This window comes from Sapajus apella, unplaced genomic scaffold (genome assembly GCF_009761245.1).
Source record: "Sapajus apella isolate SASKATOON/1434 unplaced genomic scaffold, GSC_monkey_1.0 scaffold77, whole genome shotgun sequence".
Classification (NCBI taxonomy): domain Eukaryota; kingdom Metazoa; phylum Chordata; class Mammalia; order Primates; family Cebidae; genus Sapajus; species Sapajus apella.
The window spans coordinates 1132271-1146949 of record NW_022437017.1 but is presented as its reverse complement, the minus strand read 5'-3'; the positions used below and the strand labels follow the sequence as shown (position 1 = coordinate 1146949).

General features: G+C 49.3%; 1 protein-coding gene and 1 pseudogene across 3 annotated transcripts in view; one reads left to right on the top strand and one right to left on the bottom strand.

Annotated features, from left to right (window-relative positions):
• The window catches only part of CUNH19orf38 (chromosome unknown C19orf38 homolog), a 38738-nt gene that overhangs the window by 18436 nt on the left and 5623 nt on the right, over nucleotides 1-14679 (top strand). For 2 of the 3 annotated variants that reach the window (XM_032251774.1, XM_032251773.1), the window contains 4 exons: nucleotides 4680-4772; nucleotides 7457-7484; nucleotides 9532-9575; nucleotides 12444-12481. In XM_032251774.1, the coding sequence (XP_032107665.1) occupies nucleotides 4680-4772; nucleotides 7457-7484; nucleotides 9532-9575; nucleotides 12444-12481 (203 nt within the window). The remainder of the gene's footprint in view (nucleotides 1-4679; nucleotides 4773-7456; nucleotides 7485-9531; nucleotides 9576-12443; nucleotides 12482-14679) is intronic. The other variant, XM_032251775.1, reaches the window with a different exon arrangement.
• Nucleotides 1707-2463, bottom strand: LOC116532549 (annotated as a pseudogene).

Genomic DNA, 14679 nt, shown 5'->3' with positions numbered 1-14679 from the left:
AAAAAAAAAAAAAAAAAAAGAATTAGAAGGGAGGAGCTCTCGGTGGCCTTCTGTGTCACCATCAGTCACAGCTTTCCTGGCCAGGTGTACAGTGGCTCAAGCCTGTAAGCCCAGGACTTTGGGAGGCTGAGGAGGGAGGATTGCTTGAGCCAAGGAGTTCAAGATTAGCCTAGGCAACATAGTGAGACCCTGTCTCCAAGAGAGAAAAAGAATTGCTTATTTTATTTTATTGAGAGATGGAGTCTCGCTCTGTTTTCTAGGCTGGAGTGCAATGGCATGGTCTCAGCTCATGTAATCTCTGCCCACTGGATTCAAGCAATTCTCCTGTCTCAGCCTCCCAAGTCACTAGGATTACAGGCCTACACTGCCATGCCTGGCTAATTTTGTATTTTTGGTACAGATGGGGTTTCTGCATGTTGATCAGGCTGGTCTCAAACTCTTGACCTCAAGTGATCCACCTGCCTCAGCCTCCCAAAGTGCTGGAATTACAGGTGTGAGCCACAGCACCTGGCCCATTTAAATTTTTTTTAGATGGGGATCTTGCTCTGTTGACCAGGCTAGAGTGCAGTGGTACAATCACAGCTCACTGCAGCCTCCACTTCCTGGGTTCCATCAGTCCTCCCCTCTCAGCCTCCTTAATAGCTGGGACTGCAGCCATGCACAATCATGCCTGGTTAATATTTCTATTTTTCATAAAGACAGAGTCTCACTATGTTGTCCAGGTTGGTCTAGAACTCAGCTCAAGTGATCCTACCACTCAGCTTCCCAGAGTACTGGAATTACAGTCATGAACCACTGCACCTGGCTCTCCACCAGTTTTTTTTTTTTTTTTTTGAGACTGAATCCTGCTCTGTTGTTCAGGATGGAGTGCAGTGGTTTCATCTTGGCTCACTGCAATCTCCACCTCCAGGGTGCAAGTGATTCTTCTGCCTCAGCCTCCCAAGTAGCTGGTATTACAGGGGTGCGCCACCATGCCCAGCTAATTTTTGTATTTTAGTAGAGATGGGGTTTCACCATGTTGGCCGGGCTGGTCTGAAACTCCTGACCTCAGGCGATCTGCTCACCTTAGCCTCCCAAATTACTGGAATTACAGGCATGAGCCACTGTGCCTGGCTTCTCCACATTTTTTTTTTTTTTTTGAGACGAAGTTTCACTCATGTCACCCAGGCTGGAGTGCAATGGCGCAATCTTGGCTCACCGCAACCTCTGCCTCCTGGGTTCAGGCAATTCTCCTGCCTCAGCCTCCTGAGTCGCTGGGACTACAGGCACACGCCACCACGCCCAGCTAATGTTTTGTATTTTTAGTAGAGACGGGGTTTCACCATGTTGACCAGGATGGTCTTGATCTCTTGACCTCATGATCCACCCACCTTGGCCTCCCAAAGTGCTGGGATTACAGGCGTGAGCCACCCCGCCCAGCCCTACATTTTTTTTTAAATTATTGGAGTTTGGTGGCATGTGCCAGTAGGCTGAGGCAGGAGAATCACTTAAGCCGGGGTGGTAGAGGATATAGTGAGCCATGATGGCATCACTGCACTCCAGCCCGGATGACAGAACGAGACCCTGTATGTAAAAAAAAAATTTTTTTGGAGTGTAGTGGCACAATCTTGGCTCACTGCAACCTCCACCTCTGAGGCTTAAAGGATTCTCCTCCTCAGCCTCCTGAGTAGCTGAGACTACAGGTACAGGCCACCATGCTTGGCTAATTTTTTTTTTATGGCTCTTTTCAGTTTATTGCATGAAAGAGTTACACTAGTCCAAGTTAAAAGCAGACCCCAAATGGTTACATTATATAAGCTATGAAGTTTTTAAACTTGTGACAAGGGACAGAAGGGAAATTCTACTCATTGCAAGGAAATCCTCACTTAAGCTTCCGTGAGCCACGAGCACTTAAAACCCATGAACCTTCAGCTGATTGTCCTTAGGCAATGCAATCTCTGGGGGGACCTGGCATATGTTCTTGAGTTGGTCACCCTGTAGCTGAATGAATTCTCCATATTCTGGATGCTCAATTATAGTACCATTGCAGGCAAACTTCTTCTTAAATGCCTTCACTAGTTTCTTTTTATCGTAATCATCAGCGATCCCTTGGACAGTAGTAAGGGTCTTCCTGCTGTTTCTCTGTTGACTTCTTATATGGATATAATCCTCAGTGCCAGCAGGAAGCAGGTCATCACCCTTACCTGCATCAGCAAAGGGGTCAAAAGAGTGGACGTTCTGCATAGTGGACATACGATACGATTCCTTTCCCTCGGCCTGCGGAAGGCCACGGCGGGAGAAGGCAGGCAGGGGAGATGGAACGTCGGGAAGCAAGGGGGCTCAAGGGGGAAGCTGCTGAGTCCTCGGCAGCGGCTCAGTGACTGAGACTAATTTTGTTTTTTTTTGAGATGGAGTCTCTCTCTGTCACCAGGCTGGAGTGCAGTGGTGCAATCTCGGCTTACTGCAACCTTCAACTCCCTGATTCAAGCGGTTCTCTTGCCTCAGCCTCTCATGGCTGGAATTACAGGCACATGCCACCACACCCAGCTAAATTTTGTATTTTTAGTAGAGACGGGATTTTACCATGTTGGCCAGGATGGTCTCGAACTCCTGACCTCGTGATCCACCTGCTTTAGCCTCCCAAAGTGCTAGGATTACAGGTGTAAGCCACCATGCTCAGCCCCTAATTTTTGTATTTTTAGTAGAGATGGGGTTTCACCATGTTTGCCAGGCTGGTCTTGAACTCCTGACCTCAAGTGATCCGCCCTCCTTGGCTTCCCAAAGTGCTGGGATTACAGGCGTGAGCTACCGTGCATGGCCAAAAAGTTTTTTAAAAGATTTTTAAAATTTTTAAAAAGATTTCTCAGGCCGTAGTGGCTCATGCCTGTAATCCTAGCACTTTCGGAGGCCGAGGTGGGCAGATCACAAGGTCAGGAGATTGAGACCATCCCGGCTAACATACTGAATTGAAACCCTATCTCTAAAAAAAAATAAAATAAAAAATAAAAAGAACTTTCTCACTGCAATAAAGAATCTTGGGCCAGGCACAGTGGCTCATGCCTGTAATCCCAGTACTTTGGGAGGCTGAGGTGGGTTGATCACGAAGTCAAGAGATCAAGACTGTCCTCGCCAACATGGTGAAACCCCATCTCTACTAAAAATACAAAAATCAGCTGGGTGCATGGCTCAAAACTATAGTCTCAGCTACTCAGGAGGTTGAGGCAGGAGAATTGTTTCCACCCAGGAAGTGGGGGTTGCAGTGAGCCAAGATTGCATCACTGCACCCCAGCATGGCGATAGAGCGAGACTCCATCTCAAAAAAAAAAAAAGTATCTTGTTGCCAGCCAGGGCCTACGTGAGGTGATGACAGAGCAGTTCTCTGTCCTTCCATGCTGCTGGCTCCTCCATCAAAGGCCCCTTCTCTCACCTTGGCCTTGTGGTCTTGGAGTGGGAGCTGACAGCACCCCTTCTGCCCCAGACGAATCAGTGAACAAGGCCTGACATTGTGAGAATACCAAGTGCCTGTCTTCTTCCCTCTCCTGGCTTAGCTCCTGGCCTCCCCTGGGGTCAGGGTATCGCCTCTCTCTCCAGGAAGGGGAAGCCGAGTCCTTTGCTGAGAAGGTGACTCTGGAACTGCCACTCCCATGCCTGTGTGGCTGGCTTCTGGGTGGATCTCAGGGTCTACCGTTGGGCTAGGGGTGAATGTCATCTGACCACTGGCACCCGGACTGCAAGTAATGAAAAACCCGACTCAAACTGGCCCTACTAACAAGAGGGGATTTGTTGGTTCACTGAGCTGAAGTCAGTTTACATGGCTGACTTCAGATATGGCTGGATGTAGGTGATGAAAAATGACAGAAAGCATTTGTCCTCTCAGCTCCTCTTTTTTCTGTCTTATTCTCAGGTGGTTTCTCCCCTACATGGTGGGAAGATTATGCCCTGCAGCTTCAGATATATATTCTCTCTTTTTTTTTTTTGAAACAGAGTTTGGCTCTGTCACCAAGACAGCAGTGCAGTGGAGCAATCTTGGCTCACTGCAACCTGCGCCTCTCAAGCTCAAGAGATTCTCCTGCCTCAGTCTCCTGAGCAGCTGGGACTACAGGCGTGTGCCACCACTCCCGGCTAATTTTTTGTATTTTTAGTAGAGATGGGGTTTCACCGTGTTAGCCAGGATGGTCTCTATCTCCTGACCTTGTGATCTGCCTGCCTCAGCCTCCCAAAGTGCTGGGATTACAGGCGTGACCCACCGAGTCCTACCAATTATTTATATTTTTAATAGAGATGGAATTTCCTTGTATTGGCTAGGCTGGTCTTGAGCTCCTGTTCTCAAGTGATACCCCCTCCACCAAGCCTCCCAAAGTGTTGGGGTAACAGGCATGAATCACCACTCCTGGCCTAAGGTATCTATCCTAGGAATGCAATGCTAGCCTGAGGAGTAAACCTCTTTTCCCAGTGGTCCTGCCAAAGTCCCAGAGTTAGCTCTCATTGGCTCCACTGGGGTTACATGCTCATCCTGACCCAATCACAATAGCCAGGGGGAGGGGATATACTAATTGGCCAGACACAAAGTTTGCTAAATCTCCTGGGTCCAACTGCATTCATATTCCTTGTTGGTGGTTTTGGGGTAAGGGCTAGCTACGCAAAGGTAATCTGGAGAGATGACACTGACCTCCCTACTCTCTTTTCTGATTTTTCTCCAGTGCCCACTTGGATCTTGGCACTCTCCCTGAGTCTGGCTGGTGCCCTCCTCCTCCTCGCTGGGCTGGTGGCTGTTGCCCTCGTGGTCAGAAAAGGTAACAGCATGCAAAGAAAGTGTGGCATGGCCTGGGCCGGGCCGGGTGGGGTGGTTCACGCCTGTATTTCCAGCACTTTGGGAGGCTGAGGCGGGTGGATCACCTGAGGTCAGGAGTTTGAGACCAGCCTAACCAACATGGAGAAACCCCATCTCTACTAAGAATACAAAATTAGCCAGGCATGGTAGCAGATGCCTATAATCCCAGCTACTCGGGAAGCTGAGGCAGAAGAATCACTTGAACCCGGGGAGTGGAGGTTGCAGTGAGCCGAGATCTCTATTGCACTCTAGCCTGGACAACGAGAGTAAAAACTTCGTCTAAAAAAACACACACACACGGCATACCAGTTGCCAGATTGCAACTTCTGGAAGGTGGAAAATGTGCTTACATTCATACACTTACACCATTTTGTTTTGAGGTTCAGTAATTTGTCCATCACACCCATTTTAACATTATTTATTCATTTATTATTTTTGAGATGAAGTCTCGCTCTGTCACACAGGCTGGAGTGCAGTGGCACGATCTTGGCTCACTGCAACCTCCACCTTCAAGGTTCAGGCAGTTCTCCTGCCTCAGCCTCCTGAGTAGCTGGGATTACTGGCATGCGCCACCATGCCTGGCTAATTTTTGTATTTTTAGTAGAGATGGGGTTTTGCCTTGTTGACCAGGCTGGTCTCGAACTCCTGACCTCAGATGATTCACCCACCTCGGCTTTCCAAAGTGCAGGGAATACAGGCATGAGCCACAGTGTCTGGCCTTAAAATTTTTTATGTGGAGACTCACTCTGTCACCCAAGCTGGAGTGCAATGGCAGTATCATTGCTCACTGCATCCTTGACCTCCTGGGCTCAAGCAGTTCTCCTGCCTCAGCCTCCCAAGTAGCTGGGACCACAGGTACATGCCACCACATCCAGCTAATTATTTATTTATTTATTTATTTTATTTTTTTACAGACAGGGTCTTGCCATGTTACCCAGGCTGGGCAACTCCTGGGCTCAAGCAATCCTCCCACCTCAGCCTCCTGAAAGTGCTGGGACCACAGGTGTACACCACCACACCTAGCTAATTTTTATTTATTTATTTTTCTTTCTTTTTTAAGATAGGGTTTCACCATGTTGGTCAGGCTGGTCTTGAACTCCTGACCTTAGGTGATCCGCCCACCTTGGCCTCCAAAGTGCTTGGATTACAGGTGTGAGCCACCACGCCCGACCCTAGCTAATTTTTAAAAAATATTTTTCGTTGAGATAGGGTCTTGCTATGTTGCCCAGGCTAGTCTTGAACTCCTGGGCTCAAGTGATCCTCCTGCCTCAGCCTCCTAAAATGCTGGGATTACAGGCATGTGCCACCATGCCCAGCCCTATATATATGTATGTGTGTATATATACACACATATGTATATATACACACATATATACATATATATATATATATGTTTTTTTTTTTTTTTTTTTTTGGAGACAGTGTCTTGCTCTGTGTCACCCAGGCTGAAGTACAGTGGGGCGATCTTGGCTCACTGCAACCACAACTGTAACCGCAACCTCCCAGGTTCAAGCGATTCTCCTTCCTCAGCTTCCTGAGTAGCTGGGATTATAGGCATGCGCCACCACAACTGGCTAATTTTTGTATTTTTAGTAGAGACGGGGTTTCACTATGTTGGCCAGGCTAGTCTCGAACTCCTGACATCATGAGCTATCTGCCTCTACCTCCCAAAGTGCTGAGATTACAGGTGTGAGCCACCGAGCCCAGCCTGAAATTAATATTTTTAAAGAAAACCAATTTTACATGCTTGCCCCTTGTTTGATGTTTTTACTGACAGCTATTATTCTTGTAATTGAAAAGGAAATTTTTATTTTTATTTTTTTACTTATATAACAAACCTGCACATGTAAAAAAAAAAAGAAACATTTTAATTTGCAGTACCTTTGAAATATAAAAAATAAAAATAAATGTTTGCAGTAGTTCTTGTGTTGGGTGCAAATTTGCCTGAGGAGAGGCAAATCTGGGTTGCAAATAAACGGAGTGGGGGTGGGTTTATAAATCTGAGGCCTTGCCATGTGCTGTGGCTCACGCCTGTAATCCAAGCACTTTGAGAGGACGAGGCAGGCAGATCATGAGGTCAGGAGTTCCAGACCAGCCTGGCCTATATGGTGAAACCCCATCTCTACTAAAAATACAAAAATTAGCTGGGTGTTGTGGTGCACACCTATAGTCCCAGGTACTTGGGAGGGTGAGGCAGAAGAATCGCTTGAACCTAGGAGGTGGTGGTTGCACTGACAGAGCGAGACTCCATCTCAAAAAAAAAGATAAAAAAAGAAAGACATCTGAGGCCTTCCAGGCCAGGTGTGGTGGCTCACGCCTGTAATCCCAGCACTTTGGAAGGCTGAGGCGGGTGGGTCACTTGAGGTCAGGACTGCAAGACCAATCTGGCCAACATGGCAAAACGCTGTCTCCAGTAAAAATACAAAAATTTGCCAGGCGTTATGGTTTGCGTTGATAATCCCAGCTACTTGGGAGGCTGACTCAGGGGAATCGCTTAAATCCAAGGGGCAGAAGTTGCAGTGAGCCAAGATCTTGCTCCAGCCTGGGTGACAGAGTGAGACTGTGTCAAAAAAACAAAAAACCCAGACATTGCCAGATGCAATTAGGACCAAAATCTAACACATGCGCTTTTCTTTTCTGTTCCAGTTAAACTCAAAAATTTACAGAAGAAAAGGTGAGACCATCCCCGGAGACCTTGTGAGTGTGGTTTGGGGACAGAAGGACACTTCCCTGGCAGAGTGGGCACTCCACGCCCCCTCTTAAACAGCACCTCCTGGTGGCCATGCTGCATAATAGGAACAGGTGCCATGTATTAAGTGCCTATTGTGTGCTGGATGACTGTGCTAGGACTCCCTGAAGCTGGAGCTCCTTATCCTCATGGCAACCCTGGAAACAGGCACTATGAATAGCCCCATTTTGCAGATGAGAGGACTGAGGCTCAGTATTTGGTCACAGAGTGAGCAGTTTGCCCAGGGAGAGGCCCTTCCCCACACCCCTTTACCTCCAGCTGCCAGAAAACGGTCATAGTCACTCTAGATACCCACAGTCAATTTCTAATGAATGTCCCTGGGGTTGTGCGCTGCCCAATGACACTGTAGGCAGTGGCCCAGGTTCCTGGGCGCCAGGATGTCCTAACTGGCCCCGGCCTTAGTTTCTCTCCTCTGAGAGTGCTTTCTCTCTTCTTCACCCTGCTGCCTGGTGGTGAAGACCTGCTCTGGGGATCGAATCCATCTTTACCTGGCTGTGGGCTGCCTACCCAAGAGAATTTTTATTATTGTTATTATTTTTAGACAGAGTCTTGGTCTGTCGCCCAGGCTGGAGTGCAGTGGTGTGATCTTGGCTCACTGAAACCTCTGCCTCCCTGGTTCAAGCGATTCTTCTACCTCAGCCTCCTGAGTAGCTGGGATTACAGGTGCCTGCCACTGTGCTCGGCTAATTTTTTTTTTTTTTTTTTGAGACAGAGTCTCACTGTGTCACCAGGCTGGAGGGTAATGGCACTATCTTGCTATCTCAGCTCACTGCAACCTCTGCCTCCCAGGTTCAAGCGATTCTTCTGCCTCAGCCTCCTGAGTAGCTGGGACTGCAGGCACATGCCACCACACCCAGCTAATTTTTTTGTATTTTTAGTAGAGATGGTGTTTCACCATGTTGGCCAGGATGGGCTCAATCTCGCAACCTTGTGATCTGCCTGCCTCAGCCTCCCAAGGTGCTAGGATTACAGGTGTGAGCCACCGCGCCTGGCTAATTTTTCTATTTTTATTAAAGACAGGGTTTTAGGCCGGGCGCGGTGGCTCAAGCCTGTAATCCCAGCACTTTGGGAGGCCGAGGCGGGTGGATCACGAGGTCAAGAGATCGAGACCATCCTGGTCAACATGGTGAAACCCCGTCTCTACTAAAAATACAAAAAAAAAAAATTAGCTGGGCATGGTGGTGCGTGCCTGTAATCCCAGCTACTCAGGAGGCTGAGGCAGGAGAATTGCCTGAACCCAGGAGGCGGAGGTTGCGGTGAGCCAAGATCGCGCCATTGCACTCCAGCCTGGGTAACGTGAGTGAAACTTCGTCTCAAAAAAAAAAAAAAAAAAAAGACAGGGTTTTACCATTTTGGCCAGGCTGGTCTTGAACTCCTGACCTTGTGATCCACCCGCCTTGGCCTCCCAAAGTGCTAGGATTACAGGCGTGAGCCACCACGCTCGGCGACAATTTTTGTTTTTAGACGGAATCTCGCTCTGTTGCCAGGCTGGAGTACAGTGTCACTATCTCGGCTTACTGCAACCTCTGCCTCCTGGGTTCAAGCAATTCTCCTGCCTCAGCCTCCTGAGTAGCTGGGACTACAGGCACGTGGCACCACACCCGAGTAATTTTTGTATTTTTAGTAGAGACAGGGTTTCACCATGTTGTCCACGCTGGTCTTGAACTCCTGACCTCAAGTGACCCACCCGCCTTGGCCTCCCAAAGTGCTGGGATTATAGGCGTGAGCCACTGCGTGGGACCCAAGAGAATTTTCTTGTTTTTTTCTTTCCCCAGCCAAGGGGTGGTCACAAAGTGTGGTAGCTCCAGATACCAGGATGTCACTGCTTTCCTTGGGGAAGACCCATGGGTCAGTGGGTGGGGAGCAAAGGTGATGTTTTAGGTGTGGTCTGGGGCCAGGGATTTCCCAGTCAAGGCTCCTGACTCAAGGGGCAGCCCTGGCCTCTGTTACTTTCTCCTGAATTCCTTTGCAGAGATGGAGAATCCTGCTGGGCCCAGATTAACTTCGACACCACAGGTGTGTACCTCCACACTCCTGACCCTGGTGGGGACAGGATTACACCTCCAAATGCCATCAGGTCTCATCACATGCCAATCAAACTTCTGTGACTGCTTGTTCCCTTGAGGGTCAAAACACACCCTCGCCACCTCCTCTGGGAAGCCTTCCCTGACTCCCTAGACAGGGTCTGTGGCTGCACTTACATGACCCTAGGACCCACCATTCTTCCTACCCTTTGATAGAAATACAATTAGGCTGACTTAGTGGCTCACACCTGTAATCCTGGTACTTTGGGAGGCTAAGGTGGGAGGATCGCTGGAGCCCAGGAGTTTGAGACAAGCTTGGGCAACATGGCATGATGGAAATCCTGTCTCTACAAAAAAAATTTTTTTTTTTTTTTGAGACGGAGTTTCGCTCCTGTTACCCAGACTGGAGTGCAATGGCGCGATCTCGGCTCACCGCAACCTCCGCCTCCTGGGTTCAGGCAATTCTCCTGCCTCAGCCTCCTGAGTAGCTGGGATTAAAGGCATGCGCCACCATGCCCAGCTAATTTTTCGTAGTTTCAGTAGAGACGGGGTTTCACCACGTTGACCAGGATGGTCTTGATCTCTTGACCTCGCGATCCACCCGCCTCGGCCTCCCAAAGTGCTGGGATTACAGGCGTGAGCCACCGCGCCCGGCCTTACAAAAAAATTCTTAAACGTTAGCCAGGTGTAGTGGCGCAAGCCTATAATTGTAATACCAGCTACTCTGTGAGACCCTATCTTAACAAAAGGAAGAAAGAAACAAAAATGAAACAGAATTAAGTGATCATTGGGTGCCTATATGTTTGATGCTCATTTCCTCTGCTGGATGGCCAGCTCCATGGGGAAAGGACCATGTTTATATCGGGGCCTCCTGGGCCCCTCTTGCCTTCCAGAACATGTCATTCTGCCAGCTTCCCCAAGGGAGAGAAAGGCAGCCAGTCTGTCATGTAGGATGCTCTCTTGAAGGCACCCCAAGCAGAGAAAGGTATTCTCTGTATTTTATTCCTGGTCCAACATACTGAGTACTTACTATGTGCTAAGATCTAGGAGGGTCCTGTCATAACTAAGACATGTGCTGTCTGCCCACAAGCCCATTCTCCAATGGGAAACACCCCATGGTGACAGCAGACTGTCTGGTCCCCAGAGGAGGTGATGGTTTTTGTTTTTTTTTTTTTTTTTTGAGATGGAGTCTTGCTCTGTTGCCCAGGCTGGAGTGCAATGGCACGATCTCAGCTCACCGCAACCTTTCATTCTCGGGTTCAAGCGATTCTCCTGCCTCAGCCTCCCAAGTAGCTGGGATTACAGGCACACATCACCATGCCTGGCTAATTTTTGTATTTTTAGCAGAGGTGAGGTTTCACCATGTTGGCCAGGCTGGTCTCAAATTCCTGACTTCATGTGATCCACCCGTGCCAGCCTCCCAAAGTTCTAGGATTACAGGCATGAGCCAACTCGCCTGGACTTTTTTTTTTTTTTTTTTTTTGAGACAAAGAGTCTTGCTCTGTCACCCAGAGAGGAGTGCAGTGGCGCAGTCATAGTTGACTGCAGCCTTGACCTCCTAGGATTAAGTGATCCTCCCCTCTCGGCCTCCTGAGTAGCTGGGACCACAGGTGCACAGCACCACACTCAGCTAATTTTTAAATTTTTTTTTTTTGTAGAGAAAAAAAATTGTGTTGTAGTCCTCCCTCCTTGGCCTTCCAAAGCATTTGGATTACAGGCGTGAGCCACCTCGCCTGTCTAGAAGTGATGATTAAGCAGAGACCTACAAGAATGGGTGATGGAGTCCTGGTGTGGTAGCTCACACCTGTAATCCCAACACTTTGGGAGGCTGAGGTAGGCAGATCTCTTGAGACCAGGAGTTTGAGACCAGCCTGTTCAACATGATGAAACCCTGTCTCTACTAAAAATACAAAAATTAGCTGGTCGTGATAGCTTATGCCTGTAATCTCAGCTATTGGGATGCCAAGGCAGGAGAATCGCTTGAACCCGGGAGACAGAGGTTGCAGTGAGCCAACATTGTGCCACTGCACTCCAGCCTGGGTGACAGTGGGAGACTCCTTCTCAAAAACAAGGAAAAAATGGGTGATGGAGCAATTAGAGGAGATCAGGGTGGGGAGGAGATGGAGGAGCTGGCAGGTGCTCCTTCTGAAGACACCCATTTTCCCAAGGCCATGAGAGATCCCCTTAGGAAGGCTTTGTGTAGAAGAACGTGGTTCAGTTTTGTTTTGTTTTTTTTTCATTCCTTTTTCAATTTTTTTTTATGGGGTTTCACCATGTTGGTCAGGCTGGTCTTGAACTCCCGACCTCAGGTGATCCGCCCGCCTTGGCCTCCAAAGTGCCTGGATTACAGGCGTGAGCCACCACACCCAGCCTGGTTTTGCTTTTTTTTGAGGCATAGTTTCACTCTTGTTGCCCAGGCTGGAGTGCAAAGGTGCAATCTCAGCTCACCGCAACCTCTGCCTCCTGGGTTCAAGTGATTCTTCTGCCTCAGCCTCCCAAGTAGCTGGGATTGCAGGCATGCACCACCATGCCACCTGGGTAATTTTGTATTTTTAGTAGAGATGGGGTTTTTCCATGTTGGTCAGGCTGGTCTCAAACTCCCAACCTCAGGTGATCTACCCACCTTGGCCTCCCAAAGTGCTGGGATTACAGGTGTGAGTCACCACACCTGGCTGACGTGGTTTAGTTTTTAGGTGTGAACAGTTCACCATACAGAATGGGTTGGAAGGGTGCTGGAGAGGATGCTGGGAGTTGAACCCCAATTGCTTCCCTGTGGGCTGGGGGGAGGCATGGGGACAGCAGAGAGCAGGGAAGTTACAACTGGTCCCAGTCCTGGGTTTTCTTTCTCTTTCTGTTTCAGACATGTCCTTCGATAACTCCCTGTTTACCATCTCCCCGGTGAGTGGTTCTTTGTCTTGGAAGCAGTTTTCTGCTGACCATCCTACCTGGAGGATGGGACGGGCTCAGGGGGCACCAGGAGGCTAAGTTGACCTGCCATCTCTGAGTTGTGGGGGGCTAGGAAAAGCCCAGAATCACTGAACAGGAACTCATTAGTGAACCAAGAGTTAGCTCTGAAAAATCCCCAGGGGTGTGGGCATTGAAGGTGGCAACCAGCCGGGCGCGGTGGCTCACGCCTGTAATCCCAGCACTTTGGGAGGCCGAGGCGGGTGGATCACGAGGTCAAGAGATCGAGACCATCCTGGTCAACATGGTGAAACCCCGTCTCTACTAAAAATACAAAAAATTAGCCGGGCATGGTGGCGTGTGCCCGTAATCCTAGCTACTCAGGAGGCTGAGGCAGGAGAATTGCCTGAACCCAGGAGGCGGAGGCTGCGGTGAGCCGAGATCGCGCCATTGCACTCCAGCCTGGGTAACAAGAGCGAAACTCCATCTCAAAAAAAAAAAAAAAGAAAGAAGGTGGCAACCTTGTTGGGCTGTCATGTGGCCGCAGGTAGGCCCCTCCGGGTTATGTCCTGGCCTGGCCCATGCTGCCTTTGGTCTCAGTTGTGACAGCCCCTCAGAATGGTGACAAAGGATTCAGGCTGACCTGGTGGCCTCTCTGAGGTTATTCATGGAGCCTCATGGCAATCCAATGCATGGTATGGTTGGTCTCCTCTAGGTATAAAGAAAAGTCTGAAGTTGCAGGGCACAGTGGCTCATGCCTGTAGTCCCAACACTTTGGGAGGCGAAGGCGGGCGGATCACGAGTTAAGGAGTTCTAGACCAGCCTGGCCAACATGGTGAAACCCCGTCTCTACTGAAAATGCAAAGCTTAGCCGGTCATGGTGGTGCACATCTGTAATCCTAGCTACTCAGGAAGCTGGGGCAGGAAAATTGCTTGAACCTCCAGGAGGTGGAGGTTGCAGTGAGTGAGCAGAGATCACACTGCTACACTCCAGCCTGGGTGACAGAGTGAGACTCTGTCTCAGAAAAATAAATAAATACAAATTTAAAACTACAAAAGCCTAGGCTACCCCAAATGCAGCTGTGCAGAGTCCCATGGACCTAGGTTTAAATCCAGCCCTGACATTGTGTGACATTGGGAGACAATACCCCTCAAAAGCAGAGAGGGGGATTTTTTTTCCTTTTTTTGTTCCTTTTCCTTTTTTTGAGACAGAGTCTCCCTCTGTCACCTAGGCTGGAGTACAGTGGAGTGGTCTTGGCTCACACAACCTCCGCCTCCCAGTTTCAAGCAATTCTCATGCCTCAGCCTCCTGGGTAGCTGGGATTACAGGCACATACCACCACACCCAGTTGATTTTTTTATTTTTAGTAGAGACAGGGTTTCACCATGTTGGTCAAACTGGTCTCGAACTTTTGACTTCAGATGATTCAGCCACTTCAGCCTCCCAAAGTGCTGGGATTACAGGCGTGAGCCACCACGCTGGCTGGCTGCGGAAGCTGTTTTATACAGGAGATCAGGAAAGTCTGAGATGGATGACAAGCAGGAGTTGGAGAAGATTTGGGATGTTTGATCCAGGCTGAGGACATATTTTTGGCACAGCCTAGTAAGCTGAGATGGAGTGAGGAGTCCAAGGGGACCCGTAGAGAGCTTTGACTTTTCCCCTTTTGAGCTAGGAGCCAGGGAACGTTCCCAGTGTAGGAGGGAGGGGGCCGGATTCAGGTGCACACAGGCGCCCTCTGGTGGCTTCTACAGGGAGGACAGATTTGGGAAAAGGGGATTGGGGAAGGCAGGAGCCTGGAGACGGAAGAGCAGGTTTCTGTGCTGGTGGTTTAGTCCATGGAGTTCGAAGAAGCGATCAGATGCAGTTTAGGGTAGATACAGGGGATAGAAAACGCAGGGCTGGGCCGGGCGCGGTGGCTCAAGCCTGTAATCCCAGCACTTTGGGAGGCCGAGGCGGGTGGATCACGAGGAAAAGAGATCGAGACCATCCTGGTCAACATGGTGAAACCCCGTCTCTACTAAAAATACAAAAAATTAGTTGGGCATGGTGGTGCGTGCCTGTAATCCCAGCTACTCAGGAGGCTGAGGCAGGAGAATTGCCTGAACCCAGGAGGTGGAGGTTGCGGTGAGCCGAGATCGCGCCATTGCACTCCAGCCTGGGTAACATGAGTGAAACTCCGTCTCAAAAAAAA